Source organism: Macrobrachium nipponense, chromosome 20 (assembly GCF_015104395.2).
Source record: "Macrobrachium nipponense isolate FS-2020 chromosome 20, ASM1510439v2, whole genome shotgun sequence".
NCBI classification, from domain to species: domain Eukaryota; kingdom Metazoa; phylum Arthropoda; class Malacostraca; order Decapoda; family Palaemonidae; genus Macrobrachium; species Macrobrachium nipponense.
Window position 1 is genome coordinate 59,883,020 of NC_061089.1, and position 20,496 is coordinate 59,903,515.

Below are 20,496 nucleotides of genomic sequence, written 5' to 3' on the forward strand. Positions count from 1 at the left end.
ATGCAAGTTGCCCCTTTGAACTGAAAGCATCCATTCTCTTAAAAGCTATCTCTGCTCCCATTGGCTGTCGGAATTTACCCCCCACAGGATGTGGGCGGAACTTACCAGGAGAAAATTTTAAAAGGAGTAGGGAAAAGCGGGTCGCTCTCGGAAGATCCTTAGACCTAGGAGAGGTCAGAAGCTCATGCTATCTCGCCCTGCAGACAACACTTTTCCCTTTTCTGCTCCCCCCTGCCTCCTCTTGGGGAATCCCAAGTATTTTTATACGTCCATAGTGCACAGAAATATCAAGGAGATAAGAAGACTTCTAAGCCCAAGATTTCCAGGTACTGTGAGAGTAAATTCCAGTTCAGCAAGGGAATTGTTTTGCCTGTTATCTGTATTTCATTTCCATTCTTCCAAGGCGACTCTCCCCCTCCTTTGTTTAGTTTCTTATTCCCCCCATCTTGGTTCAATGCTGTGATTACTCCCCTTGTGATACTAGTAAAGATCCCCTAGTAAATTCAAGCAACGGAATAGTTCTCTTTGTGTAAATTCCCAGTCATTTTCATCCTGGCCTGAGTGGCTTGTAAACTTTTGATTGAAAGACAGTAATGTGCAACGCTCGCCCACGTGTGCCCCCCGCCTTATGCCAGATACCAACTCTTTGCAGACAAACACCGTGCCTGATTGTGGTAGAATGTGGCAACCCATGTAGCAAGCCTAGCATTTTCAATAACCGATTTGCACAAAAATTCTGAACGCCGTGTCTGGTTGCCCCCAACCACGTGTTTCTGGTGATCAACAATCAACCACCTTATTAGTTCCTGGACCTAAGTAAATTCATGTAAATACAGTGCATTTAAACCTAAAGTCCAGCTTTTATGTAAATTCCTCCTTCCTCAGTAATATCGACCTTCTGCCATAGTTTTTTTTTCTCTTTTCTTTGTTGTGATCTCTCATTCCTTCATTCAAGGCCAAATGTTTCTAAAGTTAAACTACATTTTCTAGGAGAGAACGAGCAGTTCAGAACAATAGATACTATATAACAGAGATTAGGATATGGAGATATATAAGATATTCATATATAATATATAATTAATATATATATATATATATATATATATGTATACTTATATAATTATATATATATGTATATATTATAAAATATTGTATTATATATATATATATATATATATATATATATAGATATATATATAATATTATATATATATTATATCAATAAAGGGATCCACAGTAATATCCTTGTTTATCTGTATATATATATATACAAAGCTTAAAGCTTTCGTCCATCCTCCTGTGGACTTGATCTCTAAGCAAAATCTTGCTTAGTGATCAAGTCCACAGGAGGATGGACGAAAGCATTAAGCTTTGTAAAAATATTATATCCAGATAAACAAGAATATTACTGTGGATCCCTCTATTGATTTATTAGAAGCACGATACAGTGTTTTTATTTTGCATTATATATATATATATATATATATATATATATATATATATATATATAGATATATATATAATATTATGATATATGATATATATACTTTTATATATATATATATACTATATAGATATATATATCTATATATATATATACTATATGTATGTATGTATGTTAATATTATATGTATATATATTGTTCTGAACTGCTCGTTCACTTCCTAATTTGGCCTTGAATGAAGGAATGAGAGATCACAACAAAGAAAGAGAAAAAAAAATATGGCAGAAGGTCGATATTACTGAGGAAGGAAGGAGGAATTTACACAAAAGCTGGACTTTAGTTTTAAATGCACTGTATTTACATTAATTTACTTAGGTCCAGGAACTAATAAGGTGGTTGACTGTCGATCCACCAGAAACACGTGGTTGGGGGCAACCAGACACAGCGTTCAGAATATTTGTGCAAATGGATTATTGAAAATGCAAGGCTTGCTCCATGGATTGCCACGTTCTACCACAATCGGGAGAGAGAGAGAGAGAGAGAGAGAGAGAGAGAGAGAGAGAGAGAAGATAGAGAGAGAGAGAGAGAGAGAGAGAGAGAGAGAGAGAGAGAGAGAGAGAGAGAGCTTAGGTTCTTCAGTGAATGCAAAGATAAACATCATATTTCCATCATGTGCCATTTAATGACGATCCTTTGGACGCTATGCCAAAGGCTATCTCTGCCTAGAAGTGATACGTTGGGCAGTGAATAAAATCTTAACTATATTAGCGATTATAAAGATAAATGCTTCAGGCAAGCTCTGTGTGAGCTAAATAAGTGAGTTCAGTAGTCTGATTGTATTACTAAATAATAATGGTCCAAGCATTTTCTTGCTAACAAACAGACTGTATAATATGTCTCAGTTCCAGACTCATTTTACCATTTTTTCAAGTACGTGTTAGACCTAATGTAAGTTCTGCGATTCCTGTCTGAATTCGTAGGTAATCTAGATCTTCATCTTTACATTTTCCCATGATTTTTGGTTTCTTTCTTCTGGTCTTCATCTGTAGATATACATTTCCTGAAATCCCTCTCTTTCTCATAGTATCATGACCACGTGTATAATCCAGGACGCAATATTGTCCGCACCCCACCAGTTGCACATTGGGATTGGAAGATTTTCACTGATCTTAGACTACCAGAATCAAATGCAGTAATAATTTTTTGTGTAGTACTATACATATCTAAAAACGTTGTATACCATGTTGCAATAACTAACTTGAGATGCCGAAGCAACCGAGTATTTCCTAAGGATGTAGGAACTGCTATTAATGTACTGGTTTATAACGGCAAACTAAACTGAGATACTGCTGATTGGGGCTGGTGCTGAAATGGTTGGGAAACATAGTAAGCAGAACTCTAGTGTTATCTGATTCGTGTTATCAAAGTGTCAAATTTCTGTTGCATGTTATTTCAAGAACACTGAACCTATAAGATTTGGCAGAAACTGGACAGTTCAATCATAGTAAATGCATATCAGAAGGTACAGTGGTTTCTCTGACCATTGCATTCATGTTACGTTGATAAGATTTGGCTGTTATTGCATGCAATTGTTTATGGCGGCCCCAGAACTGACTGACTTGCTTAAAGTTCGATGTGAAATACAAGAAGTATTGCGTGTAAGATTTGATTGCTAGTGACTACAGGCCAAAATAAACTATAGCTGCCTGAATAGAACTTGAATATATTCATTGTGCTATATGAAAAGGAAACTTAAAATATCAAGTCCAGGCCACACTAGGAAAGCTTGCTGTCAGACTGTTTGCTGAATTTGTTTTTTATATGTTTGCAAAATTTTATAAACGTTTACTGTACAAAACCTCAGTTGGCCACATGATGCTTACCACTTTGTGCGTTGCGTTCTAATTGTGTTGTATTACTATCACCCTTTTCGTTAATCCGCATATTCTCTTACAAATTGTATTTGTTTTTCATTTTTTAATCAAACAGTATTTGCAAATTGTTTCCAAACAATGTGGAAACAATTTACAACATGTACAAGACAGTTTCCATAACTAAATTGTGTGTGAAGAAAGTTTTCTGTTATGGATTGGGCTTCTTAATTGCACCAAATTAAACTATTTCTTTAGCTAATTACAAAAAGCTTAGAAATATTTTTAGTTCGGGAGATGGAACTAGATTTGGTAAACACGTGCAAGGGATATTTACTTTAATAATTGTCTTTACATTTAAGTGATCTTTACAATATTTTTCCTCATATGCTGTTTATAATCTCTTGAGACCTAACATATGTACGTAGTATGTTACTCAGCAAGAAATGAATTTTTTTTGAGCTCTGGCTGGTAATAGATATATATGTGTTGTGCCTGGTCATCAGATCTAACTTTCATAAATCAAATAAAGTTTATTCCAAAATGCCAAATAGACGTGTTAATATTTGAGAACAGTACTTTTCAGCAATATCTTTTCGTACTGCACCAGAATTGTAATCGAACATCATAGTGAACTTCCCTCTGAAGGTGTGTAAATTGATTACGACAGGGCTTTTAATACAATGGATTGTTGTTGATTGTATGATATGGGTGATTTTGACATGTTCTCCACCCTCTGTCACCAGTGGAGTTACATTCCCTAAATTTGAGGTTACAAAGTCCCCCTCATATTCCTTGTCTGTGTGTGCCAGTAAGTGAAGTGCTTTATCTGTAAGGACTTTCTCACTCTCAATGCCATCCTTGATTAGTTGATGCAGAGAACGAACGTAGTCCCAGAAGTTATCACCAAGGTTTCTAGGTGTTTCTGTGTATATTTTCAAAGGCCCTCCAAAATGGCAACCCAGGGAAATAGGCGGTTTACTTTCCCAGTATCTTCTCAAGTTAACCAAATGGAAATTCGGAACAGAGTAGGAATCTTTCACCAAGCCATATTCAACTAAGGTGTCTGTCAGTGCCACAGCAACAAGAGCTGAGAAGGCAGAGTTCACAGTGACTTTCTCTTGTCGGCATTTTTGTATAAACTTCAAAGTTACATCCTGACTAAGTACTCTCGCTAAAGTCACAGTTCTCTTTTCTGTTGATGTCTTGTCAGAAATTTGTGTTATGTTTGCATTTTGGTTCTTTTGTACTTCATTTTCCTGAATGAGTCTGTCTCGCAGACGAGAATCAGATTCAATCATTTCTGTCTTTCTCAAAATTAATTTGACTGTTGCATCTTCTGGGAAATATTCACCCAGTGGTTCATCATCATTTATAGGCCTATTAGAAATGATATCGTTCAACATAGAAATGAAGAAACCCATGATGTACATGCATGTTGTACCATCCACAACACCATGGTGAAAACCAAAGAACATGAAGTAGTTGTGTTTCAGGTCAGGATCCAGGTCTTCAGGATCTATGTCTGAGATTTTGTCTGGGGAATCCTTCAGAAGACGGGCACAGAACAAAGGACCTGTTTCTGTGTTGGAGCGAAAAGCGCAGAGGATGCCCCTCACTTCTTCCACTGTCTGACCTTGAAGAACCTGTGTAGTTAGGGATACAATACAGAAAAAGGAGGATAAGTGTTTATTTTCATAAATATTTATGACTTGAAATTCAAGTAGGCAAGAAATGAGCAGAATCAAATAATGGTTGTTAGACTGAGACAGAATAAGGTCTTAGACTGAAACAGAATAATGATTGTTAGACTGAAATATTAAGTGGGCTACATTTAAGGGAATTGTATTTACATTAATTGTTTTAGTTCCCAGCTGGCCTAGCAAAACACTAATTCCATTGTGCGACTTATTTAGATGGGAAATAAACTGTAGTTTCATAGGTTCTACCTTGACACATAATGTTTAATCTTTGCTCATCCCTCAACAAACTCAGAAAATTTCTTCGTAATTTTTTAGATTTGACAAATTGAATGCCGTTGGCTATTACTAAAGATTGAAAAACTTGGAACTATGTTATTTTAGAATTCTATATAAAAGGTGAAAAGTTAGTCCGTTGCACTTACCTTGAAGTCAACATTAGGATTGGTGGCTCTCTTTAACCACAAAGTTCCTTCGCGAGGAGCAAGTGCCACTCCGAGATTTGGTACTCTTCTGCAAAAAGCAGTTTGTTATTGTAACTATTATGAACTTAGTTATTACTATTACAACTACTATAGCAAAGAACACCAATGTTTTCTCCCTTCGTTTTAAGCATTTGATATGTTTTGCATATATTACACGTATATGGAGCGATGGTTGGCAAGGTATTCTTTTCACTTGTTCCCTAGTTTTTGTCTGGATGATGAAAAGAAGTGAATAATTTTCAGGATTAATCCATATATTGATTTAGTATAAGATAAAAGAAAATTATTTTATAGCGTTAACCAAGTTCTATCAGATGTGACTTTTACATTGCTAACTCAATAAGGTATGACTTCTCAAATTAGCAGTGAATGACTTGTAATTCATATTTAGCTCTCCAGTTGAGACATTGTAGATTTGAGATGGGGATGAAATGGTACTTTGTATTCAGTAATGGTCTGTTTCGCCTGTAGAATTCACTATTGTTAGTGTCAAATATACTGGGTTCTCCTTGTAACAAAAGATTATTAAAATTACGAGTGAATGTGATGAAAAGCATATTTCGTTTTTGGAAATTCTAATAAAATTATCAAAGTCATGCTTTGTGGACCAATTAGCTGTTGTGAGATAAAATTAAAGAGACTATCACTTACTGTTAATATTTGGTAACTGAATTTAGTGAATTACATTATTCTTTAAAAGAGGCAATGAATTTCATTGGGAAACCCGACTACGTATCTGCATACAGTAGAGCTGAAAAATGTTAACCGTAACTTTTTACCCATAAAGATTTTGACCCAGTTGGTTCTTTAATACTTAGCTTTAATCAGTAACCCATTTCCTAAGCATAATAAAAGTTTATTTGGAGTTGAAAGTGAAGAACTTTCCATGAGGTAGCTATATTAGATAGAGAACCACTCTTGCTTGCTGTGAACTGTACATCCATCTTTGGTATACTTATATATGTGGAGGTTTCAGCTAAGTGCTTGGTATATTCAAACCACTTTCCTACATGCTAGATAGAGGGGTAAATTGTGAAGGACAAACTGTTGGTCTGATGAGCAGTTCTTGAAGGTAGTGCAGTCCATGCAAGGTTAAATGGAAATGTCAAATGGTAAGAATATCCCTTTCTCAGCAGGGCCAGCCTTAGGTTACTGTAGGTTCTCCTTTTAGCAGAAAAGAAAGGACCATTATTTACCTCTTCTTAGATGTATGGGAATTTTACAAACCTCTGACAGTTGGATTGATTCCTGGTGAGGATAAAATCCCTCACCCTTTCTTCAATGTTTTTCTGGCAACCAAAATTCAAGCTTTCCCTCTTCAGCTGTAAAGGGCCTAATTCTTTTGTTCAAAGGAAAACTTGTTGCTAATTCAGTTGTTTCAGTAGAATCGCATTCTCCATTTCTTTCTTGATGGGAACCTGGATTTAGCTCTACGGAGAGCTGCAAAATTTTTCTATTTTCTGGTTTTATAATTATCCTTGAGAATTTTATTCTGGAATTTTAGCCTTATCTTTGTACCTGTTGATGACAGTCAGTTGTGATTTATGCATCTTAGTGCCTCACTGTTATTAAGAGAATGAGGGCATAGTATAGGATATGAGCAATATCTGAACAAATATTTAAAGCAACATTCTGGCAAAAATAGGATGATAAAAGTATCTCTGATAATTTTCCAATAACTAAGTGGATATACATATATTGACTACAGTAGAGTGAACCCCCTGTATTTGCGGGATGCATTCCAGACAACGCCCCCCCCCCTCCATGAATAGCTAAAATCCATAAATACTAAAAATCCCTCTAAAAATGCGTAGAACTGACTACTATGAGATTCAGGGTCTCTGTAACACGGTTTTTTGGACTTTGCTCCTTGTCAAAGCATCGGATGTAGCTGAAAGTTGACATATGTATATTTTACAACCACACACAAATTTTGTCAGCATTATCAATAACCTAAACCCGATAGTTTTAATTTTTATAGAGTAAAAATGATCTAGCCGATGCCATGGCCAATGATTACGAGCCAAGAGTCAAAAAACATTCATTACGTAAGCAAGGTAAACACCTTTTGACGAAATGTTGCCCCGCCCATCCACCAGGCAGAAACTCCATTGGCTCTGAAACCTAAAGACTTTATGAATGGCTGATTGATACATAGATGTGGGTGGGGTATCAGTGCTAGCGTAGTAATACTACTGTAACAGTAGTGTGCAACAGTATAGCAGTAATATACATGAATTAAACGTTTAGGCCAACTGCTGGGATCCTTGAGGATCATTTAGCACTTCTTACAACTACTCGAGAAAATTAGTTTTTATAGCCAGAAGTTAAATTTTCTAATCCAACAATCCCCATGTAGCCTTTAGTGTTATCCTGAATTATAACAAGGCGAAAGTGGGTGGAGCCTCGTGAAGTCATCATTCTGACGATAATTATTGGTGAAGGTTTAAAGCCAATATACGGTACCGGCTATTTTTTTTCAGTAAATAGGTAGATAGCCAATAAATAAAAATTGCTTGACATTGGATATAGCAGTTATCAAATCAAGCTTGTCTACTATGTTTTTGAAAATTACCAACTATTCCCTACATCTTGTCAATCTGATTGTGACCTATAAAGCAGACTGTATCTTCTTAGGAAACCTATTTCGGGAGTTAGACTAATAATCGAAGTGTTTATGTATTTATTAACATATTTTGTTGGTTTGTTCATTATGACAATTATCAGTGGAGAGGTTCCAGAGTTCATAAAGGTGTACTGCTTTGCTTGTATTTAAATTTGTATGGCATTGTTGCCAGAGGTTTAGCCTTCGTTACGTATAGCCAATGCTGTCATAAGTTATATAACGAGTGCGTTCGAAACCTTTTCTCAGAGTAAGTTGGCCCGTCTTCAAAAAAAGTCACTTTTACATTATAAGTACCAAATTTATTCAACCTACGTAATGCAGAATACAGTCAAAATTTATGCGTAGATATAATTTGCATTCTGAATAAGCGTTATATTTATGAAATGCATAGATAAAAAATTATTGCGAAAAAACCGTGTTACAGAGGCCCTGAATCTCATAGTAGGTATTTTGATAGTTCAGACACAAGAAAGCCCCTCTAAAATGCTTATAGTACCTGAATATTTCAATAGTTTTATCAGAAACAGGGCATTTAGTGATGAAATTGATATGAAAATACATTATGTAGCGAAAATACCTCGAATAGGCGAATTATAGGTGGAAATATGTTACATAGAGAAACCCGCGAATAGCTAAGTCCATGAATCTTGAGAACATAAGTACGGGGGTTTCACTGTATTCTTTACTGCATGATGACTATATGCTAAGGTTTGTTTGCTGCTGGAGGATTCTACCCAAAAGTATCTAATTCTCTTTAATGTTATGGTTACTCACCTTTTGCTATGAGGCCTAGTCGTTGTATATATTTGCCTAGCTGGAATGTTGATCAGTAAATCTTGACCAGGGGTAGTGATGTCAGTGCACCTCATGCGGTGCACTGTAGGTATTACATAAGGGTTTCAGTGTCCCTTTGGCCCCTAGCTGTAATCCCTCTCATTCCTTTTAGTGTACCTATGTTTATATGCGTTTTTTTTTTTTATCGTACTTTCCACCCTCTCCTAACATTGTTTCATAGTGCAACTACTTGGTTTTCTTCCCGTTACACCTTTCAGACCTTTCTTCTCTCAGTTTTCTTTTTAGCACTGAATGACCTCATAGGTCCCAGTGCTTGGTCTTTGGCCAAAATTCTATATTACATAGACCAATTTTGGTATTATGAAGCATATCTGATCCTAAGTTGCTAGAAGAGGCTGCCTAATTTTATGCTATAATCTATACTACACAGGACAAGAATTACTACTTATAATCAATTAAAAAAGGTTAAATGAAGGGAATTAGGTTTGCAAAGCATGGGATGGCAGGTAATCATAAAGGCAAAAATAATTAGTGAAATTTTGATACTTACCTGTAGAGGTGGATGACTGCTCTCTTGACTTGTTCCTCCTGGAGTGGAGCTTTGCTCTTAAGGGCGAGTTGGTACCATACCAGAAAATGTCCTTGTTTGTGGCGGTTATCCATCATTTGCTCCAGCATAGAGGCCTTTCTCAGCCATTGGCCGTCGAAGTAATTCTTATCGTTTGGTCTGAAAAGAAAGCAACTTGAGATCGGCTGTTTGCAAAAAATGGCTTTGCTTTTACGGTGTTCACATGCCTTCAGATAATTGCATTGCTATCTGTTTATATTGTGAAATTATCCTACTTCTCGTCCTTGTTTTCTTACCTAAATATCAAATTAATCTTTCTAGAAATCACTGTTAAAGGTGAAATATATGTAATATTTCAATTGCCGAATTCTTTTTTATATGGGTGAAGATATATAGTATTTAGAATTTAAGTTGTACAGTGTTTGAATTACGATAATTCGCCTAACGATAATTCAATTTTACGATGGGGTTAGCTATTAACCCCGATACGACAATATTTTGAAAAGAATTAAAAATTTCGCTCGCAAGGGGTGCAGGCAGCAGCGTACAATCAGGCAGCGAAAGAGACCACAATAGACTAACTTCTTTACCTCCATTTCTTTCTCCCATCTTCTAGTTAGATAAGTTACAAAAAAAGAATGATAAAAGTATTGTTACTAATGTTATACTCCTTGCGTAAATATGCACAACCATAAACAACCGAACAAGAAACAACTTTTTTTGCCAAGTACAACCGAATCGAATAACAACATCCGTGTTGCTGGTATTTCAACATCGTAATAACTATATAGATTATCGTGCATCGGCAACAAGGATAAAACTCCCGTAAACTTTGATATGCTATCAAGCACATTATTGAGAGAAAGGTATTTTAGTCAACTACTGGGCATGAGAGAACACGCTTTGCTATTGATTTCAAGCTGATGAAATATAAATACATACAGCTCGTGTGAACAGCAGTGACTGTCGTGCGGGTAGGACGTGTCTGAAAAGCAAATTATAGATATTGACCTTGCTGAGAAGTGCTCCTAGTCAAGGAACCTGGAAGGGTCCCGTATGCACTAAGATTTACCCTAAATTTGCCTTCAGATCTTGTTTAACGGTTTTTTGGACATAAAAAAATGCATTATAGGATGGTTTGACATGAATTTTCGTCAGATAAGGATATAAATTTTTAAAAATTAAAAGAAATTTACTCATACATAATTGTCTATCTATATCTCCCAATACTGTGCAGTAGTAAAATTAAGCAAATAAATCATACACTTGCGTAACGAACTATTAATTGTTTGGAAAAAATATCACACTCTCAAACCTTCATTTCACATTCCACCATTAAATCATCTTCACTATCTTTGGAATCCTTATGACTCTTTCTTATAGTATTGTGTGGATTGCTACACTACCCACTTATCTCACACTCACAAAATTCACAGCAACTAATGTCTGCTACACGGAAAGGACATACATTTGACCTAAAGCATTTTTTACAGGTGCATGGGAATGGAAAATCGCGGACATAAGGAAAAAGTTTTTTTCAAAAATTCACCATAAATCGAAATATTGTGCTAGAGCCTTCCAATTTGTTGCAAAATGAAGGTAAGTGATTGAATATTACTAGAATGTAAGAATTTTAGCTTACAATTGCGTTTTTCGACCATTTCAGTCGAGTCAGAGTTGACGAAAGGTTGAAATTTTGGCACTAATCGTGATTTATATGAAAATATTTCAAAACTGATAAAAGCTACAACCATGTGTTGTTTTTTTGTGGTATTTTACATGAAATTGCGCACATTTTCATATATAAAACTCTATGTAATGGCTAATATAAAATGGTGCAAAAATTACGACAAAGTGACGAAAGAATTTCTGAGATGCATCGCTGATGCTTTTTATTGCAAGAATAAAGCAATTCGCGCATGCGCGCCTGGGTAACGCTTGTAAACAAAACAACAGCATAATCCGTGAACTCCCAGCATTCCTCAAGGCGTGTGATTTAAAATTTGTTGCAAACTAGGCATATAAATATTTTTCCGCAAATATTAAAAAAAACTTTTTGTAGTTGACGTACCATACATCCACTTAGCACCTGATAGACAATTTTATTCGACGTATAATACGTCCAGTCGGCGTTTAATGGTTAACAGATAACATTTACATAATGTACAATATATACTTTCATTGGTAAGGGCTTAATTTCATAAGTTTTCGCATCATGGAGTAAGGCGTGAAATTCCTAGAGAACCTCTGTATGTGTCAGGACTGATATTCGGCGATATATGTTACCATTAGGCACTTTGGTGCTTCTGTTTTTTAAAGTTTTAATTTTGTTTCCATTATTTATTTCTGTCTAGTTATTTTGGTCTGTTGAATATTTTATCCCCTTTTTTTATGCAGGTCTTGGTTACTATTCTTTTTAGTTAATTGTTGCCATTATTAAAGTAAATAATCCTCTTATTAAGCCTGTAGTTTAATGCTGCAGTTGTCAATTATGTGCCCTTGAATTTTAAATAATTTTAGAATTTTTCAATGCCGGAAAATATTAAACAGAAACTACTTGAAAATCTGAAAATGTGAAAGCAAAATCCGGGAAAGAGACAGAAGGTACTGGTTTGATTTTCCAAGCTGTGTGTGTGATCTCCTGTTGACTCACCTCGTCGAGGATGTATGTTTAGACATCACGGATGTATATCCAAGTCTGAAAGAGAGAGGGTTGGATAATGAATCGTCACAAAATATATAAAATATAACAATGCTGAACAAAACCATGAAAAAAGAAATAAACAGTTATGTAAATGTTGTTCATATATTGAAAGATAAATCTGTACAGAAAGCTTTCGGGAAAATACTCTTATTTTTGTGTGTATCATATTTGCTAGTCATTATGTAATGTCATCTGAAGCTTCGTAGATGTTTCATCATGAGTGACTTGTTTTGCAAGAAGACGAAACCTGCTCTGAAAGGTCACACTTGATAGGAAATGAACTCGTAATCTGGTCGTGGAGTTTTCATTAGCAATATCATTCACTCTGGTTCTTTATTCTCAAGAGATGACGCTTTTAATGACAAATGTGAACTGTTTTAATGAGGTCAGGCGAGGTATCCAGTTGTAGGAAACCAAAAGTCCGCCTGGTCGGGTTTAAAGCCTTAAGGAACTTGAACACTTTTTATTTTTATTTTTTTTTATTTAAAGCACTACGCACAAAAATGGTATCTGTGGCGCTATTAAAGGGAGTTCACAAAATCCCTACGTGACGTAGCTGCACTCGCTTTTCATTGTTTTACTTTACTTCCGTTCCTGTTTGCTTTCTCCCAACTCGCTATCTAACCTCTCTAACTATTACGTCTCAGTTCATTCGTGGGGTTTTCCCTGACTTAAGACCCCGTTACCATTCTATATAGCCTAAATTTCATGGTTTGTTTTTGCATTCATTAAAAAAAAAAAGAAGTGAGGGAGCCCATTATGAAAGTGCTCCTACGGTGGTTACGTGGATGCGCTGGACAACGCACAGATTGGCTAAGGTTTGGCGTGTTTTTTTTTTTTTTTTTTTTTTTTCATTCTTATACAATGACATATTGCCACGAAATCGCAATGCCTGGAAGTTATACACTAACATTATACAAAACTTCAGTCAAAGCTAAAAGAATTGAGCGGTCAGTAAGTCCTCATATATCTCTGGATGTGGCAAATAAAACAGTTATTACTTGAGATAATTGTATGGATTTATTTTAAAACTGTACTGGAAGCCATTTACCAGAACACTGCACCACCGTTGCAGTCTTATATTCATTCTCCTTTAGTAAGTTTTATGTGCAGAGTCACTTCCAGGACAAAATAATGAAATGAAACAGGGAAGGACCACATCTCTGAAATGAATAATATGTTTATGTACAATTACTGCAAAGTCTGAATGCTCTTGTATTAATGTGACCAGATTTTTTTTTTCTATAAAAACGGGACATTTCATATATATATATATATATATATATATATATATATATATATATATATATATATATATATATACATATATATATATATATATATATATATACACACACACACACACACATATATATATATATATATATATATATATATGAAATGTCCCGTTTTCATAGAAAAAAAATCTGGTCACATTAATACAAGAGCATTCAGACTTTGCAGTAATTGTACAAAAACATCATATCTATAATTTCAGAGATGTGGTCCTTCCCTTTTTCATTTCATTATTTTGTCCGGAGGTGACACTGCACATAAAATTAACATAGAAAAATGAATAGAAGACGGCTACGCAGGTGTAGTGTTCTGTTAACGGCCTTCCAATACAGTTTTAAATTAATCCATGGAATTATCTCAAGTAATAACTATTTTTCCACATCCAGATATTGATGATTCTGTTTCCCAATACTAATTCTTTTCCTCTCATATTCAGTTCCATGACAATCTTAAAAAATCTTCGACGGCTGTCCTAACATAGCCCATAAGTAGACTTCATCGTCTACTACCGCTTCACTCTAATATTCCTTTACATACAAGATAATGTGACCAGAGTCTGGCTTTTTCAATGTCTGTCCCGTTTTTTTTTAAAGTTAGCAAAATGTCCCACTTTTTTTTTACTTTTGTGAAATTCGTCCCGCTTTTTTCACGTTTTATGTCCAGCTTTTTCATACTACAAAAACAATGCTGTCCCCATTTTAATGGAATAGTACAGATATTTTGTTTTATTTTGCCTTTTCACTAGCTGGCAACTTCTATTGTCTTCTCCGACTGCTACGATACTCAATGAAGTGAATTAAAAGAATATTATATAGACTGTAAAGGGTATAAAGTGTACCCCTTGGCAGCTGCTGATGTCGACAGAATAAGGGGCCGATAAAGTCACCGAAGGTACGATGGTAGTATGTATGTATGTATGTATATATATATAATATATATATATATATATATATATATATATATATATACATATATATATACATACATACATACATACATACATGACACTACATACATACATACATACATCATACAACTCACATAAGCAGATAGGATAAGACTAGATAAGTATGGACGTCTTGCAACAAAATACTAAATGAATTTACTTTCATTTAATATTCCATTGTACAGATATTCCTTGAATTTTTTTTGTTATATGCATTTAATGGCAAGAAATGTCTGAAATATCAAAAAAGACTTATTTCCTTCGAAGAACAATGCAGTGCGTGAACTTGACTATAGCTGGTTCACTTAATGTAGATTCTTGGATGAGCCATATTCTCACGAGACGTTTGTTTGGCTGCAGCTGATTGGCTGGTACCGGGAGGTAGGCAGCTCCCAGCCAATCAGCGGCCGCCAAACTAACGTCTCGTGAGAATAGGGCTCATTCAAGAATCTACCTTAAGTGAATCAGTTTATAGTTGGATCCTCTGATAAACGACTGTGCATAAAACTTGACGGCTTTTATTCTTTCTCTCTCGCTCCTTGTCATCTCCAGAATTTATGTCTTGCGCAAAAAGAAATAAAATGAAAATCAAAGAAAAGACGGGAAGTTTTCTCCTCTGCTTTGTCTTCTCACTATGTTTAAGCTGACTATTTTTCACTTGATGCGCAGACATATATACTCACATATATAAAATATATATAATATATATTGTATATATAGTATATTATATATTCAATGTTTGCTTTTAAAACTTGATGATTACACGAACAAAGTTACAGCCATGAAGGAAAAGTGAAGCAAATGAAGTGCTAAGTACTTTCGTATTATTATCAAGTCATGGTCGCTGCAACTAGTGTCGGAATCACACACTGGCGTTGCAAGGCCACGCATGTCGTAATGACTGGTTTTGGCGATCATCGCCATCAGTTGCTTGCCTAGGGGTGCAAAAAAAAAAATTATCAGCGGCTTGGTCAGACATTTGCAATTCAAGCGAAAACTTGCTAATTACGTCGTCATTACAATGCAATTCCGACGAAATCTCCAAGAATTGTTATCACGTTGCTAGGTTTTGGTGACGTGCACCATGTGATGGTGGATGTTCAAATGGATGGCGTACGTCGCCATTGCTGGTGCGCAATCTAATTACGACAGATGGCGACACTATTGCGCCAGTGTTGCGTATCGTGCAGTGACATGGTGACAGGGTGATATATATATATATATATATATATATATAATATATATTTATATGTAGATGTGTATATATATATATAATATATATATATATATATATATATATATATATATATATATATGCCCTTGTTTCTATATATTTAGGTGTTGTGACCAGTGTTTTCCTAATAAGATGAATGTAGTTAGCGTTCCATTGTTTCACTTTCCTTCGTGGCTGTAACTTCGATACACCGTCCTTTACTCGCAGACTGATAAGAGATATAGAAGTAAGGGTACAAGAGATGTGTTGAAAGGCCTAGCAACCACTCTGTTGTTTCACTTTTCCTTTTTTCTTATATATGTACATGTATATATTTTATATAATATATATTAATAATAATAATAATAATAATAATAATAAGAGTATGGCCAGTAGAAACTTCAGCATTTTTCGTTAAAACTTTATTTTCATCCAACGCCTACGTTTCGGGATACAAATCCCATCTTCAGGGCTAAAAACAAGGAAAAAATTAAAATTCTATACATTAAATCAGACTAAAATGGGGCACAGTAATAAATTATGCTTTTTTTATATTTTTATTATTAATAGAGTTAATTAACAATATATCAGTGAAATTCGAATTTTATATGAAAGCAAGACGGTAACTAATGGAATAAGAGATCAACAGTAAAAAGCAAAGTTACTAAGTACAATGACACTTCAAAATAAATAAACAAACAAAACACTTAAAAACACAAACCACACGTGAACAACTAAGAAAATTACGTTATTACTAAAAACAGGAGAAAAATATTGAATCCTAACAGGCAAAAAATTTCTGTATATGATTACAAAAATAGAAAAAGAAAAAAAAAGTAAAAAATATATGTATGTAAAGGCGGACACAAAACAAAAAATAGCGAAACGAGAACTCACCGGTACAGAAGTATAGATAAGACTGAATAAGTATTATTTATTTTTGACAAAAGGGGAGAGGCAAATACAAAGGCGAAAAGGTAGAAAGGGCGAATGGTCTATTAAGTAATGCTCAGTTGTACAGCAGTCGAATGGTTGTTGAGAGTTGGTGACAATTGTTTAATGAAGAGGGACTCGAGCAAGGGTAATGACCGGTTATCTATTGCTTGGGATAAGATTTTAAAATCATTGTAGTGAATGCTATGTTTACATTTTATTGCATGGTTGCGTATTGCAGAAAATTCTTTCTTAGATAAAGTTAATCCTGTTCGGTGACTGACACCCCGATGGCAATCGATGCGAACCCTCAACAGCCGACTCGAATTACCGACATATGTTCCCAATTTGGGACAAGTAAACAAATATACCGTTGAAGATCGCATCAACTGCGGTAGGGTGTCCTTGAACTTGAAAAGACTTTTGATTTTTAAGGGGTTCTTGAAGATAAAATTAAATTTAACGTATGGGTACATATTGCTGAGCACGACGGTGAGCTGTCGTTTTACAAGTTTATATGTTGAACAAAAAGGCAAGGATATATACAGTTCTTTTTTAGGTACATTAAAGTGGGTGTTTTCGGTTTAACAATGTCATTTAAAAACTCTCTCAAGATTTTCTCAAATAGGTGGGATGGATAGCAATTTCTGCTAAAATAGTTTTGTAAGAAAAATACCTCCTCATGGAATTTGATCCAGTTGCATGACAAATTATAATATCTACACAATAATGTCTTGCATGCATTAAGTTTAAAGACTAACGGACAAAAGCTATAAAAATTTGTTCCCAAACCAGTAAAAGTCTGCTTTCTAAAAACACCTGTTAAAAATTTATCATTACATCGGGAAATTGTTATATCTAAAAATGGCAGTTCGTTATTCGATTCTATGTCCATAGTAAAATTAATGTTCGGATAAAATGAGTTAATGAAATTAAGGAACAATTGTGCATGATCTTTATCTTTAAAAAGTTCAAACGTATCGTCTACGTATCTTTTATAAAAAATGGGTTTAAAAGATGAAGGACACTGGTCAAAATATAGTTTTTCCAAGTGACACAAAAATGTTGGCAAATGTGGGACCTAAAGGAGAGCCCATTGCCATGCCATCAGTTTGTTTGTAAATTTTCCCGTTAAAAATGAAATAATTATCCATCACAGCCAGTTCCAAAAGTTTCCTAAAAGAGCCAATATCAAAACCTTCAAAAACACTATCTTCAGAAGGGAATAAAGCACTAATTATTATATCTATGGTGAACAGTGAGGATACATCGTAACTAACCATAAAATGGCCATGGTGTTGCTGCAAAATCTCGGGAATAAATTGGGAGGAATTCAGTAATGTATGTTCATTGCTTGTTAAACCGTTGAGTAGGGGGACTAGAAATTGGGCTAAGGCAAAATTTGGCGAGTTATAGGCAGCTAATATTGGACGCAAAGGGATATTTTCTTTATGGATTTTAGGTAACCCATACAAGGAACTGAAAGAAGAGCCAGTACTATAGAGACCGATATGTCTGATCATTCAAAACATTATTGTCAAAAAGTTGTTTAAGGCTGCGATTAATCTTGTCTTCGGTCTTGAATATTAGACTAAATTCTGGAGGTCCAACCTCTAAATTTTGTAGCGTCGGAAAGGACATGGTTCATCTTTTTGATATATGCATCCCTATCCAGTAGGACAACGCCTTTACCCTTATCGGGGGGACATGCAATAATGTCTTCTCTCTGGGACAGCGACTTGAGAATTTGAAAGTCATTACTTTTAAAAAATGGAAACCATGAAGGAGCCCTATATGATTTATAAGATGTATGAGCAACACTGAATGAACTGATGAGCCTTCTCTAAGTTGGTGTGGGAAGGTAGTTGGCGAATGGTATCGAAAAATATTTCAAATTTTTTGCCTGTTAGGATTCAATATTTTTCTCCTGTTTTTAGTAATAACGTAATTTTCTTAGTTGTTCACGCGTGGTTTGTGTTTTTAAGTGTTTTGTTTGTTTATTTATTTTGAAGTGTCATTGTACTTAGTAGCTTTGCTTTTAACTGTTGATCTCTTATTCCATTAGTTACCGTCTTACTTTTATATAAAATTCGAATTTCACTGATATATTGTTAATTAATCTATATAATAAAAAGAAAGCATAATTTATTACTGTGCCCCAATTTAGTCTGATTTAATGTATAGAATTTTAATTTTTTCCTTGTTTTTAGCCCTGAAGATGGGATTTGTATCCCGAAACGTAGGCGTTGGATGAAAATAAAGTTTTAACGAAAAATGCTGAAGTTTCTACTGGCCGTACTCTTTTTATTAAACGACTTTCTAGAAGCGACAATGCCATTTCTATATATATATATATATATATATATATATATATATATGTGTGTGTGTGTCCTTTAATTCCAATTCGCTCTACCTCGAAATTAATATATTTTCATATATGTTAAATGAAGAGGATTTTTTTAATTGATAATAATTTCGTTCTCTCGTGGGCTCGAAATAGCGACCATGGCTAACTTGTTAGCTGAGTCAATAACGTCACTGAAGTCCTGATTTCTCCTCTGTCCGCTGGACGCTGGTTCGAACCCACAAGAGGAAGTTATTATGAACTAAAAAATTCTCTTTCGGTTAACATATATGAAAATATATTAATTCAGAGGTAGAGGGAACTGGATATTGAAGGACATTTGTAGCTATATGCATATATATACGTGTGTGTATATATATAAATATACATAATGTGTGTATTTATATACTGTATACACACATATATATGTAGTATATATATGAAGTATATTTAAATTATTGCATAATGATTTATGCATGAGTTAATTATATTTCATATTCCTTACAAGTCCATTCGTTTAGAACATTTTGAAAAGAATAATTTTGACCGCACATCTTCCAGGCCGTGATTTAAAAAAACAAAACTGAAATGGTATATGTAAATGTTTACCAAATGGACGACGCCTAGGAACCCACAGTGATAGCAAGGCGTGTGGGCCTTGAGTGATAGCCGATAGGATATACTTAATATTACTCTAGGAAGCTTCACACTTTGTCCGTCAAGCGAAGGTTACCCTTGAGGATATTGACTAAGGTCACCTGGGCAGCTAACTCGCAGAAGAAGAGAATAATCAATCTCTCGCGGGTGTTCTTGAATGGGAGACGATGTAATTGATACCGTAAAGATAAAGTGGGTGAATACAATCATTTTTCTTCGTTGTCTTAGTAATTATTCCATAGGAAAGACTGAAGAGGAGAGAGAGCTGAAAGTCGTTCCCTCTTATAAAGATAACAAAGGCCAATTTTTCCTTTGGGCATCTCCTTTGCATAACCCTGGGAAGAATATTACGCGGTGATAGTGTCAACTGGGCACCTGTGGGCATCAGAAGAGACGTGAAGCGGGAGACTGGAATTGAGTGAGATTTGCGGAAGTGAAAGCGCGGGAAAGGTATGATTGGTGGAATTTCGAAGGTAGCGCTTCACGTCTTCGTTAATTTCCTGTCACGTGTTTCGTTTCAATCAAGGACAAATTGTCTCACCTATCCAACAGGGTGATTCTTCCTTGCTTTCCGACTCTCACGCTTTGATGATGGTGAACAACAATCTCTGACGATCCGAGGCGCCGAATGGATGGAGCTCGTCGTTTGTCCCTCTTCTGTGCCTCTGTCTCCACTGTCAGGCCGATTTTTAGGACTGGGAAGATGGAGAGGGGGGGGGGGGGGGGGAAGTGTGTTGGTGACTCATGTATGACCCTCTACTCCCTCCCCCTTCCATTGATCTTACTGCGTTTTTTCAAAGTCCCATTCCACGGGGGGGGGGATCTCTGTTCAAAGCCCATTGATATGGAATCTCTCCAATCACCTTAGGCTTAGGAAGTTTCTAATGTACTACCTTTCAGAAATTCAGATCATA

The 20,496-nt window shown here is 35.2% G+C and overlaps 1 protein-coding gene across 1 annotated transcript; it reads right to left on the minus strand.

The window, feature by feature from the left end:
- Positions 1-3,623: 3,623 nt before the first annotated feature.
- On the minus strand, positions 3,624-20,278 carry LOC135226419 (uncharacterized). The gene is made up of 5 exons (XM_064265951.1): positions 20,124-20,278; positions 12,143-12,187; positions 9,472-9,648; positions 5,441-5,528; positions 3,624-4,961 (listed from the first exon to the last, which is right to left on the minus strand). The coding sequence occupies exons 2-5, from the start codon at positions 12,166-12,168 to the stop codon at positions 3,849-3,851; spliced, it is 1,404 nt and encodes a 467-aa protein (XP_064122021.1). The 5' UTR covers positions 12,169-12,187; positions 20,124-20,278; the 3' UTR covers positions 3,624-3,848.
- Between the last annotated feature and the right edge of the window lie 218 nt (positions 20,279-20,496).